This window comes from Suncus etruscus, chromosome 5, assembly GCF_024139225.1.
Source record: "Suncus etruscus isolate mSunEtr1 chromosome 5, mSunEtr1.pri.cur, whole genome shotgun sequence".
NCBI lineage: Eukaryota > Metazoa > Chordata > Mammalia > Eulipotyphla > Soricidae > Suncus > Suncus etruscus.
This window is the reverse complement of record NC_064852.1, coordinates 100744640-100769297: the sequence shown is the minus strand read 5'-3', so window position 1 is coordinate 100769297 and position 24658 is coordinate 100744640. Positions and strand designations below refer to the sequence as shown.

General features: G+C 32.8%; 1 protein-coding gene and 1 long non-coding RNA gene across 2 annotated transcripts in view; one reads left to right on the top strand and one right to left on the bottom strand.

Moving 5' to 3' along the window:
- The window catches only part of LOC126009171 (uncharacterized), a 111045-nt gene extending 91047 nt beyond the window's left edge, over positions 1–19998 (top strand). The window contains exon 3 of the long non-coding RNA XR_007495884.1: positions 19688–19998. This is a non-coding gene — a long non-coding RNA (uncharacterized LOC126009171). The remainder of the gene's footprint in view (positions 1–19687) is intronic.
- The window catches only part of SCN9A (sodium voltage-gated channel alpha subunit 9), a 183234-nt gene that overhangs the window by 35602 nt on the left and 122974 nt on the right, over positions 1–24658 (bottom strand). The window contains exons 18-19 of the mRNA XM_049773376.1: positions 19674–19791; positions 884–1038 (exon numbers count right to left, since the gene is read on the bottom strand). Coding sequence (XP_049629333.1) covers positions 884–1038; positions 19674–19791 — 273 coding nt within the window. The remainder of the gene's footprint in view (positions 1–883; positions 1039–19673; positions 19792–24658) is intronic.

Genomic DNA, 24658 nt, shown 5'->3' with positions numbered 1-24658 from the left:
TCCCCATTTTTTTGATGGGATTAGATGTTTTTTTCTTGTAAAGTTCTGTCAGTGCCTTGTATATTTTGGAGATTAGCCCCTTATCTGATGGGTATTGGGTGAATAGTTTCTCCCACTCAGTGGGTGGCTCTTGTATCCTGAGCACTATTTCCTTTGAGGTGCAGAAGCTTCTCAGTTTAATGTATTTCCATCTGTTAATACCTTTTGATTTCTAAAGTTTTATATGTCTATACATTGTCTACTTGTTCTCTTAGCACATCTTTCCTAACTGGAAAATTCCTATAATCTTTCTAAATTTAGTAAAAAAAAAGTTATCTATTTGTCTACCTTTCTGAAACCCGAGGCAGATAACTGTTCTCTTTACCAGAGTTTTGCCATGTACATATGCTTCACTTAAAAACACATCCCTGGGCCCGGAGAGATAGCACAGCGGCGTTTGCCTTGCAAGCAGCCGATCCAGGACCAAAAGGTGGTTGGTTCGAATCCCGGTGTCCCATATGGTCCCCGTGCCTGCCAGGAGCTATTTCTGAGCAGACAGCCAGGAGTAACCCCTGAGCACCGCCGGGTGTGGCCCAAAAACCAAAAAAAAAAAAAAAAAAAACACATCCCTGTTTTATATCAACGTGCACCTCTCTCTTCCCAATTAATGTCTTTATTTCTAGAGAAAAGTGCTTTTTTCCGTCTTTGAATTCAGGACAGCAAGATGTATTAAGATGTATTAAGATGTAATGATGCTGATTAAATATTTACTGAGCTAAACTAAAATTCTGTCCTTGATTTAAATTACAGAGATTGAGTTTTGGTCAAAATAAGTTGTAATATTTTATTTACTACTCACCTTTAAAATACTGTACACTGCTTTAGTTGTTAGATTGTCACTTACCAGAGCACCGCTGCTGAGCAAGATCATGAGAACAATGAAACTTTCAAACCAGTTGTGCTCAACTATTCGGTAGCAGGTTTTCCTGATGTTCCACCAGATTTTTCCTTTCCCTGATTCTATGTTAACTTGACAGCATGTGAACCTCCTTACACAATCTGTTAAGAAAGACATGGATTTAAAATTTTGATATTTATAATAAATATAAAATATTTATAAACAAAGTGCTTAGATATATTTTTGGAAGCAGAGATTCCCTATGACAGTTCCTCAACCCAATGATTACAAAACTACACATACAGCTTAAAGTAGACTCCATTTTGTTGTTAACTTCTGTGTTTTCCTTACTGTTTATGGTAGTTTTATTTTTTTAGTATTTTTAGGTAATTTTAACATAATGTATTTTATTTTATTATATTTTATTTTATACACCTTGACTTGCAAAACTGTTAAAGGTAGCGTTTTGGTGATAAAACATTCCAGCATACCCTCTACCAGGGTATTCCTCTACCTTTATCTCATCCCAGCCCTAGTAGTAACCTTCCTCCTGAAGAAGTTTCTTTTGTCTTAGGTATTTGTTATACCATTGCTATATACATACCATTGCTATGTTTCTTTATATCCCGCATATGAGAGAGATCATCCTGTGTCCTTATTGTTTTTCAAAAAACTGGACCAGTCAACATTCTCACTAGTATTGAATGGTCATTTTCCTCCATATCCATACCAACAAAGTATTTGTTCTTTTTTGATTATGTGCCAATCTCACTGATGTGAGATGTTATCTCTCATTGTTTTGATTTGCATTTTCCTGATGATAGTGCTGCATTGTATTTTCCTTATATCTTTTGTATGACTTTTTTTGGTTTATTTTATTTTATTTTTGGTTTTTGGGTCACAACCAACAGTGCTCAGGGGTTACTCCTGGCTCTACACTTAGAAATCGCTCCTGGCAAGCTCGGGGGACAATATGGGATGCCGGATTCAAACCACCGTCCTTCTGCATGCAAGGCAAAATCCCTACCTCCACTTTAACTCTCCGGTCCCTTGTTTATTATTTTGAGGTCACACTTGGCTCTGCTCAGGAATTGGCTCTGAGCTTGGCTCATGGCATGACTTGGGGGACCAAATAAATGAAAGGGATAAAATTCTGGTTGGTGAGTATTAAAGGCGAATGCCCTATCCACTGTACTATTGCTTTTTATTCTGTACATTTTTGAAAAAGTTTCTGTTGATCACTTTTACTCATTTTTGATGGGGTTGTTTGTTTCTTGTAACACTGTTGAGAATACTAATATTTTTGCTTTATGTTTCTTTGGTTTGAGCAGTGATCAGGATTTAATCCTGACTTTTGGCTTAGAGACCATTCTTGATGGACTTGAAGGACCTTATGTAGTGCCAGGTCCAACCCAGATTGGCCATATTCAAGTGAAAGTACTTTAACTTCTGTATTATATCTCTGGCACATCTACCAAGTTCCTATTATTACAATCTTCAGTTTTGCTACCATTAATTTAACCCAGTGTATCATACAGATGAGATTTACCATGGGTTCACAATTGTTCTATTAATACTATGCTGATACATAATGAACATTCAATTATTATTTGAAGCATGAGTAAATAAATGAACTAAAATATGAATTAATTTTCTCTAATATTCTAATGATATATATGTAATTCTATAATTACACCTACACTATAATTCCATACTAATTCCAATATACTAGTTCTTTAAAAACAGCCAAATTTAAAAATATAAATAAGCTTAGTTGAAGCTTCTAAAATCAAGTTCAGATAAAATAAATCTTGATTAGTCAAAGCAGATGACATTTTTAAAACTACAAGTGAAAGTAAGTCTTGCACTGGAATCCTTGGTACAAAATATTCTAATATGAAAAAACAGAACTATCTTGTTAAAGGTTTTCAGTATATTCATTTATTTCTCTATCAAATATATCATAACTTCTATGTACTCAGCTATGTTTATACGTCCAGATTATTAAGGAATTTCTTTTTGATTTTGTTTAAAAAGATAGCTATAAACAAGTAAATCAATTGGGTAAAACAACTAAAATGACAGATGCAGGGATTATTTTGGTAGCATAGAAGTTACTTAGCCTAGTTTGATAACTGAGACAGAAGCAGAAGAACATTATAGGAAGAGATTAAGTCTACAATGAATTTTTAGCCAAAAATAATTTGGGTGACATTGTAGGCTAATAGGAAGTGTGTCATGCATTATAACTGCTTACCAGCTGTTCATAATTGTGATGAGAACAATATTATAAAGAGACAGAGGTGAGAAATAAAGAACTTGGTCAGATGATTTAAAACATTTTCTAACAACTAAAGGACTTTAGTAAATATTATATATATGTATATATATATAGATAAAGACAGTTTAAAGTTTATATAAATAAATTTAAAATTTGTGTGTCAAATAAGATGGTAAAACAACTATATAGGAATAAAGAAAAAAAGAATTAGAAAACCAATTAAGTTTCTGGGTTAGTATCCCTATAAGAGTGGTAGACTAGACAACTTTAATAAGAAGCTGAGAAATAAATGTTTCAGGAAAATTTTGTCAAGTAAAATGAGGATTTGGTGATTAACAAGATGTGGTATATAATAGCAAGAAAGAAGCACAGAACAACTGAGTGAATGCCAGCAATGACTACAGGAATAGGAGCTAATTGGAAATTAGTGAGTTTGAGATACATGTAAGACTTTTGTTTAAGGGTTAGAATTTATATTCTTAGAGGGCTGAATATAAAGCTCAGTGAGGAAATTGAAGCTATAAAAAGATAAGTAGAAATCATGAGCATATTTGTGTCATCTAAGATCAGTACTCAAAAAAAGAGATCATACAAAAATATTTTTAGATTGGGGAGAGAGGAGTCAAGTCTGGAATATTCTTGAACAGAAATATTAAAGGACAAATTTATGTGGTGTGCTGTAGGCAGTGAAAACTGGCTCTTGGTAACATGAGGTTGAGCAGGAATTTTACGGATGTGTTATTAAAAGTGGTCATAATAAAACATAATATATATAATATTAAAATAAGACTATTTTATTTTTGGATTGATGAAGATTTATTTGTATAACTGTGACATACTATTTTCTTACTGCTTACTGTTTTAGATATAAATCAGGTGTAGTTTAATGTTTATATGCTATAATGAAAAAGGAAGTTTTCTAGTCCAGGAGATAAATCAAGGTTCTGTGATATATGCTTTGTATATAGGAATCCTGGCTTTGATACCCACCACTGTTTGGTCCCCCTAGCACTGTTGGGTATGACATCAAAACCAAAGTTAAAAAAGAAAGTTTCTAAAGATTCTCCCCAATAATCTGTAGAGTAAATATTTTAAAACACATCATTTGAAAAGTACATAAAAACAATAAGCAACCAATTCAAGAAATTCAATAAATGTTAATATTTTTTTTACATTTGAATTAGTCAGAGTTTTCTAGAAAAACAAAGAATATGTATCTATTTGCATTTAGATGAGTGTGTAAATGAGAGAGGTTTAAAATAATTTGTTAGGTTAATTGTGTTTGCTTGGACAATATAAAATCTAAAAGAGTCTGCTCATATGTTGAACATCTCAAAGAGTAGTATTTTTATCTAACAGTATGGTTTGTTGGCAGTTTTCTTATGCTTGGAACAGGTTAGTTTTTGTTCTATCAGGTTGGTTGAATGGGTACATAAATGTTTTTGATGATAATATACTTTGCTTAAATTCAACAAATTGAAATGTAGATAAATCATCTTTTAAAAGGTGACAAATACTAAAGTACCAATCATGTGACCAAAATTTATTATTATAGATGTTCTGGAATATGCTTCTATATTTTTAGCATTGAATATATACCAGTTAAGGTATATATACCATTAAGATACTATGAATCTGTCTCCAATTCCACAATCATGACAGTCATCTCAGTATTGGAAACCAGGCATGGTGGAGCTTTTCACACTACAAAATCTAATGATTTTTTATTAATTTTGATTCATCCAAATAAAAAATAATATAAACCACAGCTTGCTGATCTTTTAAAGTACACTTATGGGATTGATATAGGTAATATCAATAAAACAGTAAAATCCTGTAATATTTGTAGCCATTATATTATGATACACAGTCATTACCCAAATAACTGCTCTTTCCTTACTCAAGATTTTAAAAACCTGACCCAGCAAAAATTTGTTCATTTCATTGTTGAGTGGGATTGTTATGAAAATAGCCTCTAAGTTTCTTTTCCATGGTACTTATATTTGACAGAAGGACAATGTTAGAGGAAATTGGGCACTTTGTGGTAATGAGGTACATCAATAACATAAGCTTCAATACTATTATAACTATGTTTACCTAAATTATAATAAAAACAATTTATACCAAAGAAGTACTGACTACAGTAGTAACTTAAAAATAATAAGTAAATTAATACCACAAAAATTTCAGTTTAATTTTACTTATTCCCAATTCAATATTTGGTTTTCCACAAAAACAAAATTTTCCACAAATACAAAAGAAACATTTATTCTATGATCTCTAGGAACTAACAATAATGTTATTTTTTATTTTAAAGTATGTGAGTCACTTATCCTTTTTATCATTAAAACTCATAAAATGATATAATTTTTATTAGAGAACTGATTATTAAAGAAACACTGAGACAAATGGAAGAAAAATATTAAAAGAGGCAAGGAGTAGAAAAGAGGTAGAGAAAGCAGAAGTAAAAGAGATGCTTTGAAGGAAATAAATGTAGGCCTGGTGAGCTAAAGCCTAAACAAAAGAGACCCAGAGAGATAATTGAGAACTTAGAGTTAAATTTAAAATTTTTGAAAGTTCTTTAAATGTCATCAGAATCACTTGGAAGAAAAAAGATTTTCAAAAGATAAACTATGAGGACAGCAGGATAGTAGAGCAAATAGGGTACTTACCTTGATTGCATTCAAAATAAACTTGATTCCTGGCACCATATATGATCCCCTGATCACACTAGGAATGATTGCTGAGTGGAAAACAGGAGTAAAGCCCTGAGAATTGCCAGGTGTGGCCAACGATTTTCCCTTTTTTCCCTAAACAAGAGGAACTAAATTAACTTGCTCTTTAAAATTTTATATAAAAAATTTCACTTGCAGAAAAAGTGGGAGAGCACTTGGCATTTTGTTTTGTACTATGGCTGCTATTACTAAAATTTTGCGGTAATTTTTTTTTTGTTATTTTGTTTTTCTTTTTGCTTTTCTATTTTAGTTTGGGCCACACCCAGTGGTGCTCAGGGGTTACTCCTGGCTCTGCATTTAGAAATCGCTCCTGGCAGGCTTGAGGGACCTTATGGGCTGTCAGGGATCAAACCTGGGTCTGCCCAAGTTGGCAGCTTGCAAGGCAAACGCCTTACTGCTATGCTCTAGCCCCACTACTATAACTTCTTGATTGAAGAAATGTTGTTAATAAAACTCATCATATATTCAGATATCAAATTCTATAACCAACACTGTTAAATTTGTATATGACACTGTGCCAAGTAATTGCTTTAGACCATCATAAGCTATACATCTTATAATAACAAAATAGGGGGTAAGAGTGGTGACACAGAGCAATAAGGCATCTACCTTGCCGGCGCTAGCCTAGGGCAGACTGCGGTTTGATCCCTGGGGTCCCATATATCCCTCCAAGCCAGGAGCAATTTCTGAGCGCATAGCCAGAAATAACCTCTGAGCATCATTGGGTGTGGCAAAAATAAACAAAAAACAAACAAACAAAATGGTATTTGTTTTGATAAAGCACACCTTTTAGACAATGTCCTTATGGCTTCCTCACAAATTTGAAATAAATTTAAATGATCTTGCTAATTTATTATCTAGCACTTTAATTTCTTGCTCTATATTAAAGTTATAAGCTATACTTATTCTCTATTGTTAGTGTTTTGGTTATGATGCATATTTAATGTGCTAAATTATCCTCTCTAGAAACTCCTAAGTTCCCTGAAGGTTAAAACAATATCTGTTTTGCCCTTTCTTTTTGCTAGCAATTCTCTTTTTTTCTTGAGTACATTTTTTTGTTTGTTTGTTCTTTGGGACCATACCTGGTGACACTCAGGGGGTTACTCCTGGCTTTGCACTCAGAAATAGCTCCTGGCAGGCTTGGGGGTACTATATGGGATGCTGGGAATTGAAACTGGGTCTATCCTGGGATTGCCACATGCAAGGCAAATGCCTTACCACTGTGCTATTCCTCCAGACCCCTTTTTTAGTAGACTTTTAAATGAATAACCATGAGATACACAGCTACAATGTTGTTCACAAATGAGTTTAAGTCATACAGTGTACAATAAATATCCCTTCACTTGTGAACACTTCCATCTACCTATGTCCCCAGTTTCACTCCTGCCATCACCCCTACACTCTCCCACCACCTGCCTGCCTCTATGTAAGACAATTTTATTTTTCCTCTCTCTGTCTCTTTCCACTCCTTTTTTCCTTTTAGGCACTGTTTGCCACATTGTGACTTAAAGGGTATCATGCATATCACTTTATCTTTTTCAGCACCCAGATCTTGTGCAGAGTGATCATTTCCATCTATCATTATCATAGTGCTCTTTTTTCTGTCATAACTGCACTCCCTCACTATTTATGGCAAGTTTCATACCATGGACTGGTCCTTCTGACCCATGTCTGTATTGCCTTTGGCTATTATCACCATCAAATCTTTTTTTATTACATTACAAATGAGTGCAATAATTCTATGTCTATTTTTCTTGGACTCATTTCATTCAACGTTATATTCTTCATATCAACCCATGTATAAGGAAATTTCATTACTTCGTTATCCTAACCGCTGAGTAGTATTTCATTGTGTAGATGTACCATATTTTCTTTATCCATTCATTTGCTCTTAGGCACTTCGATTGTTTACAGATTCTGGCTATTGTGAAAAGTATTGCAATGAACATAGGAGTGCAAATGCATTTTTATACATTGTATTTTTGGACCCATAAGGTATATTCCCAGGAATGATATTGTAGGTTCATATGGAAGATCAATTTCAAAAATTTTCAAAGACTGTCCAAATTTTTTCCAAAAATGGTGAAGTAGTGGACATTTTTACCAACAGTGAGTAAATGTCTTTTTTTCTCTATGTCAGCACTGAATGTTCTTGTGCTTTTTGATTAGTACCAGTTTCTGTGGCATGAGATGATATCTCATGATTATTTTGATTTGCCTCTCCCTAGTAATTAATGATGTGGAACATTTTTTATGTACCTTTTATATTTCTTCTTTGAGGAAGTTTCTGTTTATCTCTTCTTTCTATTTTTTTTTTATGAGATTGGAGGGTTTTTTTTTTTTGTCTTATTTAGCTCTACCAGTGTTTTATAAATCTAAGATATTAACCCCTTATCAGGTAGTTATTGGGGGAATAATTTCTCCCAATCCATGGAAGTCTTAATTTTCTGCTCACCATTTCCTTTGAGGTGCAAAAACTTCTTAGTTTAATGTAGTCCAATTTGTTTATCGTGGTTTCTACTTACTTGGTCAGTGGTGATTATATTTTCCTCTATGGTTTTAGGTCTGATATCAAGGTCCTAAATTCATTTTGATTTACTTTTGTGGATGGCATTAAAAAGAGGTCTGAGTACTTTTTTTTTCCTAAAGAATTTATCCAACACCACTTGTTGAAAAGACTGTTCTTGCTCTGCTTCATATTTTGTGCTCCTTTATTGAAGATTAATTGATCATACACCTGAGTGTCTATTCTTTTCCATTTCAATTCTATTCCATAGATATTCAGTTCTATTCCATTGATATGATGATCTGTCTTTATTCCAATATGATGCAGTTTTATTGACTACTATTTTATAGTACAATTTGAGGTTGAGGAAAGGATGATTACAATCTTCTTTCTATGGATTGCATAAGCTATTTATGGAGGTTTATATTTCCATATATATTCCAGACTAATTTGTTTATTTCTTTAAAATATGTCATGGGTATCACTATAGGGATTGAGTAAATCTATATAATGATTGGAGTATAGTCATTTTAATTATGTTAATTCTTCCAATTGATGAGCAATACGAATTCTATTAGAAATGTGTTTTTATTTTTTGTTTCTTGAAGCAGTGTTTTGAAATTTTCTATGTATAGGAATTCACCTCTTTAGTTAAATTAATTTCAAGTTTCTTGATTTTCTGAGGCATAATTGTGGTTAGAATTATTTTTTATATAACCTATTTTTTAAATTTTATGTATACAGGGAAGCCATGGTTTTTTACATATTAATTTTGTAGCCTGACACTTTATTATTTTTACTAGATTCTTTTTTGTAGTATTATTATACTATCTTTAGTATTTTCTAATTATAATATTATATAATATGAAAATAGTGATACCATGACTTCTTCCTTTTCTGTCTGAACACTCTTTATATCTTTTTCCTTTATTACTCTATTTAATAAAATTGGTGATAGTGTGCAATCATATCTTGTTCCTGGTCTTAGGAGAAATGCTTTTATTTTTCCCCATTGAGTATGTTTACTATGCATTTGTGGTAAATGACTATATTGAGAAATATTCTTCCAACTCCTATCTAGTTGAAACTTTTTAATCATATGTGCTGGATCTTATTAAATGCTTTTTCTAAATTTCTTGATATGATCGTGTGATTTTTTTCTTTTTCGGTATGGTGTTTTATGTTGATTGGCTTGCATTTACATTAAAGCATCTTTCTATCACTGGAATGAATAATTTTTAGTCATGGTGTATGAGTTGGTGAATTCTATTTGCTAATATATTGTTGAGGTTCTCTGATATGCACTCATTCTCTTTTTATGGTGTCTCTGTCTGCTTTTGGAATAAGCATTATGTCAGCTTCATAGAAATTGGGAGTGTTTATGTTTTTTTTCAATTTTCTAGAAAAGGAAAAGACTGCAAAGGATTGGTAGTATGTTCTTTTTAAGAGTTTGAAAGGAACAGAGCAATAGCACAGCGGTAGGACATTTGCCTTGCACATGGCTGACCCAGGAAGGACCTGAGTTCGATCCCCAGAGTCCCAAATGGTCCAATGAGCCAGGAGCGATTTCTGACTGCATAGTCAGGAGTAACCCCTGAGCATCACTGGGTGTGGTCCAAAACCTCCCCCCAAAATGAGTTTGAAAGAATTCATTAGTGAACTCATATTTTCTGGGTTTTTGTTTTAGGGGAGACTTTTGTTTACTGTTTCAATTTCTTTACAATGATAGGTCTGTTCAAGCATTCCTAATCATATTGGTTCAATCTTGCTACCTTATAGAAGTCCAAGGATTCATCCATTTTTTTTCTTATTTCTCTCATTTTGTGGCAAAGAGATACTCAAAGTAATCTTTGATGGTCCTTTGAAAGTATATGGTATCTGCTATGATTCCCCCCTTTCATTTTAATTTGGCTTAATAGGGTTCTCTTTCTTTCTTTTTGAGTCTTGCTAATGATTTATCAATCATTTTTATTTTTCAAAGAACCAACTCTTGGTTTCCTTGGATTTTTGGATTATTATATTTTTTGTTCCATTTCATTCATTTTTTTAAATTTTTATTTTGATCATAGTGGTTTACGTAGTGTTGACAATAATATTTTAGGTACATATTTACATAAAATCAGTTACACCAGTGAGGATGGCTCACATCAAAAATAATGGAAACAACCTTTGTTGGCGGGGATGCAGTATGAAAGGAACTCTCATCCACTGCTGGTGGGAATGCCCCCTAGTCCAACATCTATGGAGAAAAGTCTGGAGAGTGCTCAAAGAACTCAGAATTGAGCTGCCATTTGACCCAGCAATTGCTCTCCTAGGCATATACCCCCAAGATGGAAGGACATTCATTCCAAAATACGTATGCACCCCACTATTTATCGCAGCACTCAGTATAATAGCCAAATCGTGGAACCAACCTCGATGTCCAACAACAGATGAATGGATCATTAAGATGTGGTACATATACACAATGGAATATTACATGGCAGTCAGAAATGATACAATCACAGACTTTGCAGCAACATGGATGGACCTAGATCATGTTATGTTAAATGAAGTAAGTCAGAAGACAAAAGATAAACACAGAATGGTTGCACTATTCTGAAACACCTAGAACATATAGTTTATACACAACTAATACCTAACAATCAAATAACAGGGTTTAACAGGGTAGAAACTTCGAACACTGTAATACTCAACATATACGTGGGAGCAGTGTCCAAAATTCATGAAAAAGGAGCAACACAAACTCTTGACAACACATTATACCACAAAGAAAACAGCAACAACAGAAACAACAGCATAGAGAGAACAGGTATGTAATCAGACTTCTAAAACAAAGGCCCACAATAATCCCTTAGAGTTCGTATACAGGAACACAAGTATAGAACACCAAGGGAAATCACGACTGCAATGGCAACATACCATAACACTATGTTTTAATGCCTTTATCTTACTATATTTTAAATAACCTCTCAGCTTTTCTGTCCACAGGCGCCCTTGGATACAAAGGGCGGACAAACTAAGATGGCAACTCGGGATACCACACGAGATACCATACCTTGCTTGCACTACGAGATGGCCACCAGAAAACTCTCTAACATACACTTTATCTCTAGGTTATACCTTCTTTTAGGAATTGAAGCACGTGACCAGTCAGACCACTGAAGCAGTGCCTGCGATGTACAGACTTAAACTACAGGCTCTATTCTTTGAACACATTCAACCTAACCAGCATTCCCTTGCTAATCTCTCCTCTCTTCTCACTACTTTTTTTTTTAATTCTATTCTTCTCTTTACTTTTTCCCCTTTCTCTTCTCCCTTTCTTTCTAAGGTATTTTCTCTTTTCTCTCCCTGCATACCCCTCCCATATACCTTCCCCCGTCTCCCCTCTGGAAATCCAACTATCCCTTCATTTCATTCATTTTTGCACTAAGTTTTATTATTTCCTTTCTCCCTTCTGCTTCTTGTTATATTGTTGGTCTTTTTTTTTTCTATTTACTTAATATGTGCAGTCTAGTTTATGTGAGTCATTTTTTTCCCTTCCTGGTGAAATCTTGAAGAGCTATAAACATCCCTCTTACTGTTTTGCAGTTTCCCATGAACTGATTGTCTACTTTTACTGCTTATGCAGTTTTCCACGAATTGATTGTCTATTTTGTCATTTTTGTTTGTTTCCAGCAAACTTTTGATTTCTTCTTTGACCCATGCATTGGTCAGAAATGAAGTATTTAATTTCTAGCTGTTAGAGTTATTTCTCAATTTTTCTTTGTAGTTCAATTTTATATTCAATGTGTTACAGTCTGAAAAAGCAGCTGATATACTTTCCATAATTTTGATTATAAGGAAGTATATTTTCTAGGCTATTATGTGTTCTCTCTTGGAGAATGTTTCATGTGCATTGAAATAGAATGTGTATTCAGCTTTGGGGGGAGTAAATAGACCTATACTGCTTTCTACAAACTTCCCTCTCTTCCATTTTTTCCTTCAAAGCCAGTATTTCTTTGCATGGTTGATCTATTTAGAGGTGATAAAACAGTTTTGAAGTCTCCAACTACTATTGTGTTACTATTAATGTATTTCATCTAGTTCATTAGTAGTAGTTTTAAGTATTTGCTGGTCCCATGTTGGGTGTATATATTTAGGAGAGTGATTTCTTCTTGATGTACATATTACTTAATGGTTAAGAAATGACCCTATTTGTATCTTACAACCCTTTTGAGCCTAACATCTATGCCATATGATACTAGTATGACCGACCAACCTTTTTAAAGGAGAGATTATTTGAAAGATAGTCCTCTAACCTTTGATTTTAAGTCTATGTTTGCTCTGACTATTCAAATGTGTTTCTTGCAGGCAGCAAAACACTGGATTCAATTTTATGATCCATTTTTTCAATCTGTATCTCTTATTTGCTATATTTAGCCTACTAACATTGTGGGATTTTATTGTCATGGAATTCTGTGCCATGTTTTTTTTTAAAAGTTTTGTGTGTTGTGAGATTTTTTTTTGCTTTAAATTATCCATTTTGGTTTTTTATTTTATAGGTGGTTTGAATCTATATAGTTCTTGATTTGTTGTTTATCTATAAAGCTGTGTAAGTTACTTGAAAGCTAAGATGAGTCTGGTTGGGTAAAGTATTCTTGATGAGGCGTTCATTTCCTTGAGTTTTTCAATATATCCCACCACTGTTTTTGTGACTCAAAGATTGTCTTTGGTAAATCTGCTATAAGTGATTTCCTTTTTTTTTTTTGTATTGCTGCTTTCAGTGATCTATCTCTATCTATGGTTTTTATCATTCAAATTAGGATGTGTTGTGGGATATTTTTACTTGGATCTCTTTTACCTGCATCCAGGTTATGTGTGCTCTACAGTTCTGGAAACTTCTCAGCAAAGATATATATTATATGTAAATATATATAAATAAAAATATTAATATAAATATGTATATTATTATATTATATGTATATCATTATATATTATTTTAAAATATGATATTAAATTAAATAGAATATATAATTAAATATATTCTAATATACAGTTCCTGGTTTAGGGGGACCATATGGGAAGTTGGGGGATCAAATTGCAGTTCGTCCTAGAGTTAGTGCATACAAGGCAAATGCCTTACCGCTTGCACCACCACTCCAGAGACAGCAATGATATTTTTGACTATTGCTTCTTCATGGAGTTTGTCTTTCTGGCCCTCTGGGATGCTGAAGATACTTATACGGATCTTCTTAAATTCATGTTAAAATACTCTTTCAGCTGTTCATTTATTTTAAAACTTATTCCATTCACTTTTATGTCTGAGGTGTTATGAAGCTCATTGTTGAGCACTCTGATTCTGTATTCAGCAGCTAGTACTCTGTTGGTGAGGCCTTCTAGTGAGTTCTCGTATTTTGTTTTGTTTTGTTTTGTTTTGTTTTGTTTTGTTTTGTTTGGAGGGGCACACCTGGTGACACTCAGGGGTTGGAGAACCACAGGGACACTGGGGGATCAAAGCACACTCCGTCCTAGGTTAGTGTATGCAAGGCAAATGCCTTACCACTTGTGCCACAGCTCCAGTTCTGAGTGCTCACATTTTGTTTACCAAGTTTTTCAGTTCTGTTATTTCTACTGAATTTTTTGTTTCATCTACAAAGATTGAAATGCTATGCAGTGTTAGTTAAGAACAGAAATACTTTCCCCTAAAATAACTCTAAAATCTTCTTAGCATTAGTTAATAGCTGAAAAGCCAAATATCTGTGAATTCTCTGATTTACACAATTGTATAAAAAATGAACAGGATAAATAAAATATAGAAAAGTGGCTTTAATTTTAGAACATTATGGCTTTTATAGCCTAATATCTAAATTTATCTTCGTTATAATTAAAATAATTTTCTATATTTAGTACAGTAAAATACACAATATAATACTATATAAAATTCTATATCCAAAAAAAGTCTATAAGATACTCAGTTGGCATAAAACAACAGAAAGCAATGTAAATTTAAGATAAAATACTTTCCACATGCACAAAAATAGTTTGAGTCTTTCAAATTTTTGTTGTTTGTTTTGGGGCCAAACTCTATGATGCTCAGGGCTTACTTCTTTTTCTGCACTCAGGAATCAATCCTTGTGATATTTGAGGGACTGCAAATGGTGAAATAGATATAAACAGGTTGTTTACATGCAAAGTAAACACTTTACCTGATGTACTATCTCTCAAGTCCACTTTAGAATATATTTTAATATTAACAGATTTTATGGACCAGAGTGATAGTACAGTGGGTAGGGCATTTGCCTTGCACAGAGTAGACCTGGGTTCAATCTCTGGCATCCCATATCCTCATGCCTGCCAGAAGTGATTCCTGAGAACAAAGTCAGAATTTGAGCCTGAGCACTATCAGGTATGTCACAAAACAAAACAAAACAACCCAAAAACTAAACCAAACAAAAATTATGCACAAACTAATTTGTCTCTTTCAAATATAATAACTAGAGAAAAACATTATTGATTTGTTTTAGAATTTATTAGCTGAGATTAAATTAATCAGCTCCATGTGTATATTGTATGTGTTTGTGTATTTGTGAGTATGTTTGAGAGGTCATTTGGGCCATAGCCAGTGGTCTTTGAAGTGCTATTTCTGCCTCTGTGCTTTGGGATTACTTTTTAGAGATATATGGGGAACATATGATACCAAATATCAAATTGTGGTTTGCTATATGCAAGACAACCCACATACTATCTCTTTAAATCCAATTTTTGCTAGTCTTAAAATTAAGTACTTTTATGATTAAGGCAAGAAAAATCATTATATATCCTAATTAGAAAAATAAACTTTTTATCTAAGACATGGGTTATAAATATTGCCCTTAGGATTTCATTATGCCTCAGAGATTTACTCTTATTTTGAGTCAGGAGTGCTCAATCGACTGCCTGTCTGGCTTTTATGCAAAGCTGGATCCCAAGAGACATCCTACCTCACTGGTTAGCAACATTATCATATCTTTCTTTAAAAAAAAACTATTAACTAAATGTAAACATAACAGAGAACCTCTCAAACATTTTAATAGGTTCCCTTGGGTAATTACTATTTTGTTTTCATTAACTTGCTCTCATGATGCATTACATAAGGTCTGTCCTTGGTTTCATCATGTTAAATTTATGTTTTCAAAAAATGACCCATTGATCTCTTCCAAGAAACTTATGCCCATTAATCAAAATATTACAATATAAGTATAACTAACATAAAATTTTTTAAAAGTCACTTAAATTTAAACAATTCTAAAATCTACACAACTGATGTTTTGTTTTCTTGCAAAATAAGATAAAATGACCAAATGAAATTATATAGGAATTTGCTATTGAATTTAGTAGTTATTGAATTAACTACTAATTTAAGTTAAAACTAGTAGTCTTTTAAAATAAGTTGATAAATTGAGGGCAATTTGTAGTGGACATTGGTTTATACTGTCAAATTAACAGAAAACTTTCATTTTGTTTCTGGGCCACACCTGGCTATACTCAGGGCTTACTCCTGGCTTTTCACTCAGGAATCTCTCCTGGTAGTGCTCAGGGAACCATAATGACTACTGGAGACAAAACTCAGGTCAACCATGTCCATGTGCAAGACAATTATCCTAACACTATACATTTACTCTAGCACTCAGAAAACGTTATTTTAATGAAAAGAGGATTTTCTTCTCACAAGCTAATATTTACTTTACAATTGGATAATTGTAGAATATAAAAATAATGCAATGAAAACAAAAAAATCAAAGACTTACATCATATTCAAATCTTTACAGATTATCAAGATATTATGGAGTTAAGTAAAGAGAATAAGGAACCATGCCAGATCTAGGGAAGAAGTCTAAAGATTTGAATGGCAAAGCTAGTGAACAGAATTAAAGAAACATTACTTAAGAGGGTGGAGAAGAACAAGGGGAAAAACAATAAAACACATTGTTTATTCTAATATTTAGAGTCTCACTCTTTTAGAATTCCCAGTACTATCATAAAAGTCTAAGCTCCCATCATCTTATTTTTGAGAGATGAGAAAGAGGCTACATCTGACAATATTCAGTGCTTACCCCTGGCTCTGGTCTCAGGAACCACTCCTGGCAGGTCTCTGGTGACCATATGGATTACCAGATATCAAACTTGGGTAATATAAATGCAAGACAAAGTCCACATGTCCTCGTAGCTCTCTAAACTCAAAGCTCCCATCATTTTTTGCTAGAAGTCAAGAAGTCTTTGAATTTCTTTCTTTACTATTTACACATCTATTTTCAGAAAGCATGTTATAGATTTTTAAAATAAGCTATTAGTAAAGCTCTTGTAATCTCTGCTTCCGATTTTACTATTCTCATTTCTCAAGCTATTCAAATAATACTGGCCCCCAGATTTTCCTCAAATGGTAGTCCTCATCCATCCCCCATGGCATAGTCTTCCTTACTAATGATTAAAATACTCTTCTTCCAGGTATTTACATGCACTGTTTCACATTTTTTTTTAAAAAAGTCTCCTCTGACAAATTCTATTTATTTGACATTAGGTTCCTACCGCTTACCATGAAAATCTAACTTTCCTTTTTAGTTCTCCGGATCACCCAAATGTGACCTTCCATATACATAGTCATAAATTTATTTGAGCAAGAAGCATTGCTAATTTTTATTGCTTAAACTGAAATAGACTATGAAAGTATTTCATGATAATCTATATTAAAGATTAAGTGAATAAATTTTTCTCTTCCTTCTAGGACAATAAGTAGGGCAAGTTATTAATTAAATGAGTAGAGGAAATTTTTGTAGCATTGCAGGCATTTATATTTACATGATTCTAGTTGATATACTGAAAGAGGTAATGAACAATGTAAGTTTTAAGCCTTTCAGATCAACACTTAAAGGAAATTATTAACTTAAGGTAATTTCAAAAAATATAATATTTATTTGAATTAAATATATGATTTATTTATCAAATATATTCATTTGTCTTATATTTAAAGAAAATTTATATGCTTATAATATATATATATATATATATATATATATATATATATATATACTTGACGCCTATTTTTTGATTGCCTAAATGTTTTAGAAAACTGACTGCAAAATGTTTAGGAAAATAAAAGAAAATCAATAATTTCTATAAAGACTCCTGCATTTGAGGGTAAGACCAAAGGTCTACCCTGAGTATTAACATAAAGTCCTGTCATAACTTTTATACAATATTAACAACTACATTTAAAGCAGCAAAAAAAGTAGAAGGAAGATAGGTGTTAATTAATATGAAAGCTTAAGAATTTTTATTTATTAGTTTTTGTGTGTTTGCTTTACCTCAGGATACTCAGGGGTTACTCCAGCTATGCACTCAGAAATTACTCCTGGAGGTGCTTGGGGTACCATATGGGTTGCTTAGGATTGAACCTGCATCAGATTTTAGAGCAACTGTTTTGTTCTATGCCCATTGCAAACAGAAAATTTTGTATCTAACTTTAGTGATTTAATATTAGTTTGCACAGTTCCGGGGAAATCATAATGTTGTTAGAATTGTAATGGTTCTCAGCTATCCTAATGAAAGTTTTCTAAAAGTTTGATGTGTTTATTACTTATCAACCTAGTCTCAAAATTATGTCTGCAAAAATATTCTAATGTTTTTGTCCACAGTAGTAGATGGAGATGGAACTTGGATGCTATAGACTCTTTATACAGTGATCATTATAAGAATGTTTTAGCAAACTTATTTTCAAAACCATATATATCTTCAAATTTTGTTTAATGAAGTTTATAAAAAGGAACTCGGAGGTTCTGAACTTATATTGCTTGCTGTAAGAATGTAATAATTTTATAATTTGGTGTTATATGCAGAAAGGTTCTAATGTTATGTTCAGATAAGACTATGAAAAAGTTTTTTGAGGGGCCGGAGAAATAGCATGGAGGTAAGGCGTTTGCCTTGCATGCAAAAGGACGGCATCCCATATGGTCCCCCGAGCTTGCCAGGAGCGATTTCTTTGCGTAGAGCCAAGAGGAACCCCCTGAGTTCTGCCGGGTGTGACCCAAAAACTAAAAAAAAAAAAAAAAAAAAAAAAAAAGCTTTGTGAGGTGTATAAGACAAAGATATGGAAAAAGCTGATTTTTTGAGAATGATGTATAGTTTAAACTTTGATGCTATGATGCTATTACAGCAACTTTAACTGTGCCTATTCAAAATAACAACCACTTCTGTAATTTCTGATTTGGAGTTCCTGCCGCAGGCAGAGAACTATTAATAGAACAGCATTTATGTACCCCTCTCAATATTTTGAACAAGAAGGGGCAGAGAACTATTAATAGAACAGAATTTATGTACCCCTCTCAATATTTTGAACAAAGAAGGGGAAGTTGTTAGGTTACACCTTATTTTACCTAAAACAAAGATCATCCCTGGTTCCTTTGTGTGCTTGTTTACAATTTGGATTTACGCCAAAACAGAGAATTGTCTAACTTGTAAACCTGGGTGGGAGTGGCTCAGGATAGCCTGACCTATCTTTCCTTATTGCCCCACCCAGGGGTAATCTCTGTACTCAATAAAAATGGCAGTTCTGACAGGCAGCTTGCTCTCCACACAAGGTAAAAGACTGCCAGACTACATGTATTTCATCCTCAGCCTTTTTTGGATTATTTTATGCATGACCCTGAATCAGATTTGTTCACCTGGAATTGGAGAGATATGGCACGTGGGGTGATTTTACATTAGATGATACGGAAAAATCACATTAAAGTTTTTTTTAAAACTGTTTAAAGTTCATATACAAAATTCAGAACTATCAGAGATGTAAAAGAAGCACAAAAGTACATGACAGACTGCGATGCCAAGGGAAGGGTGAATTTTGAAACTGACTGGAGAATAGTGTCATGGTTTTCTGAGAGTTAATGAGTAGGTTCAACTTCTGATGAGGACAATAGAATTTATCTTAATGGTTCATAGTTTAGTGATGCTATAGAATTGGGCACAAGAATTAGCGATCTAGATTAAAATATAAACACATTCTACAACAGTAAACTTTACAATATCACACACTGGCATTGCAAATTACTGTTGTAAGTGTGGAAGCTAAGACAAGGAAAGCTCTAGCATCTTTCTCTTAGATATGGAATCATGGCCAATTCAGGAACAAAAGGTCTTTTTGCTGAACAGCAATGGAAAGCATTAGGTTTTATTTATTTATTTTTAAAGCATTAGGTTTTAAGGAAAAATCCAAACAACAAGAAGATACATGCCAAATATTGTCACTTTTTTTTCTCTTACCATCTGTAAAACAGGCCTCTGGCTCATCTGGATTGACAGGTTCAGCCTCAGCTTCCTCTTCTCCTGGTTGAGGATTATCAACTGTGCTGCATTCAGAAGAACTTGATCGGTTGGGTCTCTATAAAGAAAGTCACCACCCCACCAAATAGTTCATTTAGTGTTTATTCAAATCTTGGATTTAATAATATTTAAAATAAGAATCATGCGGTGTAATGAAAAGAGACTCACTGTATGATGACCATAGAAAACACAAACATACACATTGAGGTCAATTAACCTGACAATGGATGTATATGCTCTTCATTCTATCTACACATTCTGTTGAAAAATCAGCACATTTAATCACATTATGCTCACAAGAAATCATTTAATCAAAATTAGCATAAAGTGATATCGTTAATTAAATAATGCTATTAGCAAAGTACTTAACACATTTTTCCATTAAATATGTAAATATCATGATATATTATTTTGGTATAGCCAAGATCTTCATAGTTCTATAGGTGGCAAGATGTCAATGATTAATAATTAAGAGCAGATTTGATGGCTGGTAGAAAGACTTTGAAAAACAGTGTAAAATAAAATTTAAATGTATTTCTTTCATTTTGTCTTAGACTTAAGAATAAGCAGCAGGATGATATAGATAGAAGGCCTAAAAGTCAAATATTGTCTCATAGTCAAAATGTCAATGACCATAGCAATTGTCTCATTTAACATGAACTATTTTAGCCATTAACTTTTAGGATGTAGTAGAAAAGACTAAAGTATTATTTATAATGTTGAGATAGTGGCTACTGAAGTGAGCACCACATGCAAACTCTGAAACAAAGATTCAATAAAATTAAATATGGCGTCATGAGAAGAATGAACTTACTGTCATTATAATCAAATAATTGATCATATGACAAACTTTTTTAAGCAGACCTTTATGGTAACACACAATATTTTCACACACACAGAATAGTTTTGAAAAAATACATACAGCAATTGTAGCAAACTTTGGTAATTTTCCTACTATTATTTTATAAGGAGTAAAGCAAAACATCAATCGAAAAGGTCAATTTTTGTTTTCATTTGCTAAATAACACATAAATCTAAAAACCAAGTATTACAACTTAATTTTAAGAATAAACAAGTGCAAATGCTAAAAATAAGGGCATACTCATTGTAGTTATTTCATCAGTCTACTAATTTACATAAATAGTATAGGTCCAATCTTTAATTCTAGTATTTACAGAGGATGTAGTTAATGGTGGCATTATATTTTCAACTTTATTATCATAAAGAAATCTACCTCCATATAGATAGCATTGGTACAATATTGTATTTAGGTATCACCTAAGCACAAATTTTTATAATGGTATTAAATTATGAATACCATATTAAATTAATTCTTCCAATATAATGGCAAAGGGAATTATTAACACTAGATCAAAGTATTTTATACTCTCAGTGATGGACTCTAAGAATATTATTTTCATTTTAAAAGCAGGTCATTTGAAGCAAATTAAATTAAACTCAAGAAATAGATCATAAAGTAGAATAAATGTTGTAAGATTTAAAGCTTGAAAATATACATGACTTCAGTAAAGAAGGAAAAATCTTATAATTAGTCATATATTTTATTGTGTCAATGACCCAAAACACTAATTTGTAAAATGACAATTGAAAGACTGCAATTACTTGTTGACTTTAATTCATTTATTTTTAAAAATATATTCATTTTATTTATTTATTTTAGTCTTATATTAAAGCAAATTTTGTTCATTTTTGATACATTTTTAGTCACCATGATTCACAATTTTACAATACTATAAGTGGTAGAGTTTCGATTATGCAATATTCCAACACCACACCAATCACCAAAAAATAAATCCCTACAACACTGTCTCAGAGTCCCTCCAGATCCACTACTCACAATGTCTCATCTCCCAGTGAGAATAATGAATTAGTAAGATTAAGATTTTATGAAAAGGGAACTAAGACATTAGTCCTGAAAGAAAGAATTATTAACCTGAATTCTTGAAACAAAACAGTGGAAATAAACATACACAAAACATGCCCTTGATATTAATCAAAATATTCAAAATTAAGAAATGTTTTAATGTTTCTAATATCCCAAATACTGAATTTGACTAAATTCAACTAAATTAATCTTCCAAATCAATATTTGGTTATTCACTGTTTGAAAGTGTATTAAAAAACAAAAAAGTTTTTTGTTCTGTTTTGTTTTGTTTTTGGGTCACCCGGCAGCGCTCAGGGGTTACTCCTGCTTCACGCTCAGAAATCACTCCTGGCAGGCAGGGTGACCATATGGGATGCCGGGATTTGAACCACTGTTCTTCTGCATGCAAGGCAAATGCCTTACCTCCATACTATCTCTCCGGCCCCAACAGAAAATATTTTTTGACAGATTAATTTGTAAGCAACAAAATACTTTCTCTTATTGAGCATATTTTGTCATTGAAACCATTTAAAATAAGCTTCATGGCAAGATTTTAACAATTAAATTAAAACATTTGCTTATATGCAATACAAATAATAGTATTGACTATTATTTATCACTAGAAGATGTTATAATATGTTAACATTATCATATTTTTTTAAATTTGTTTTTGGGCCACACCCGGCATTGCTCAGGGGTTACTCCTGGCTGTCTGCTCAGAAATAGCTCCTGGCAGGCACGGGGGACCATATGGGACACCGGGATTCGAACCAACCACCTTTGGTCCTGCATCGGCTGCTTGCAAGGCAAACGCCGCTGTGCTATCTCTCCGGGCCCAACATTATCATATTTTAACCACAAATCAAATATTGAATCTTTTAGAATATATTAGTTTATAAACAGTATTTTCCTGGAAAAAATCATCACAATACGGAGTAAAATAGTTTTGTTAACAGTTTCCAAAAAGTATGCCTTTAAATAGAAAAGCTAATATCATATATGAGTTTGCTCTTTAAGGAATATTCATTTTATTTTAAAGTGGGCATTGCTAGATTTAAGTATTTAGCCTTCATTTATTCTTAGAAGGCTGAAAAGATGTTAAGCATTTGTACCATATTATATAATTTTTTTGTTTGTTTTTGGGCCACACCCAGTGAAGCTCAGGGGTTACTCCGGGTTCTGCGCTCAGATATAGCTCTTGGCTTGGGGGACCAAACCATTGTCTGTCCTAGGTCAGTGTCAGCAAGGCAAACACCCTATCACTGCGCCACGGCTCTGGTCCTCATTATATAATTTCATGATTTTTTTTTTTTATAAAGTAAGTCGTTTGTTATGTAGTATCCTTTCTAATAAAATTGAGGAGGGGTTCTGTTATTTGTTAATTTTTTGGTTTTGAGAGGGTCATGCTTAGCAGTGCTCTGAGGCTATTGACTGCACTCATGGAACATTCCCAGCATTAAACCTAGGGCTCCTGCATAAAATGCAAGTACTCAGCCCATTGAGTTATCTTCCAGACTTTTTGGAAAGTAAATAGTAATTATAGAATACTAAAAACAGAGAAATAAGCATTTTAGTATACAAGCTATTTTGAAATATAATTTTTATAATTTTCATGTGGATTTTGTTCTTAATCAAATTGAAATATGCTTTCGTGTTTCCTTGTTTTGGCTTTTGTGCCACATACAATGCTGCTCATGACTTATTCCTGGCTTTGTGTTAGGGATCACTCCTAGAAGTTCTAAGTGGGAGGCTATCTGATATATCACATATCAAGTCTCAGTCAACTGAATGTAAGACAAGAACCTTAATACCATACTTTCTCTCCAGCCTTGAAATAGGCTTTTTGAATTTAACTTCTTTGTTTATCAATAAAAATCATTTTTATCTTTGGTAGCCTACATGAAACTAAAAATTTAAATGTTTAAACAGAGACAGAAAGGTAAACTCATATTAGAAATGGTATGTCATAGTTAGCATTTGTCTTTTTATTAAATAATATAATTATATAGGTACTTTTGAAAATATTGATTTTGAAATGAATTATCCAAGATTAATTTAATCTTTAATGAAAAACAGAAGAATTTTATTTTCTGCCCTGATTGATAAGTATAGAATGATGAGAAATTAATTTTTCTGTATTTTTCAATATGTAGTAAGAAAACACTAATATAAGTTGTAACATTCTTAATTTTGATTATAAACTTCGTAGCTAGGTCTAAAGAGATAGCACTGCAGATAGAATGCTGGTTTTGGCCACCTAGGTTCAATTCCTGGTACCACATATGGTTCTCTAACTCCCGCCAGAAGTGATCTTGAGTAAAAAGATAGGAGTAAGCCCTGAGTACCTCTGAGTGATCCAGAACTCAAAAGAAACAAAGTAATTAATTTCATAAAAGTTATGTATCTGTATAAAAAGACTTTGATAACTGAAAATATGATCAAAAGAAATCCTCTAAGAGCCAGAGAGAATATATAGGTTAACAGGTACATACCTCACATGCAGCTGACTCTATAGTTTAATTTCTGGCACCACATGATATGCTAAGTACCACCAATATATTCCTGTAGGCCCTAGAGCATTGCTGGAGTACCCTAGGTACCTATATTTCAGGACCTACCACATCCACTGAACACTGGTCTGGTTGGATAAAAATTTATGAAGGGATCCTTTATGTTTCATAGTTCTTATTTTGAAAACATTTTCTAAACACTGAATATGCATACAGACTGTAAAATACAGATGCCATATTCAAAATTACACATAAATTGAATTCAAAATTTTCCCAAGCTACTTATTCACATTTTAAATCATGCTAGTACAGAGGGTGGTCATTACTAACTTGTCTTTTTTGTTTTGATAGCTATGTAGTTGAATTTTCCAGTAACCTGATAATTTAGCATTCAAAAAGAGAAAGCCAGTCAACATATATGAACATTTAAAAACCTTGTTCAAAATGTAGATTTAATTCAACAACATGCATCTAATATGCATGAATGGTTTTGAAAACATACAAGAAATATTATTTACTTATTTTCGTTT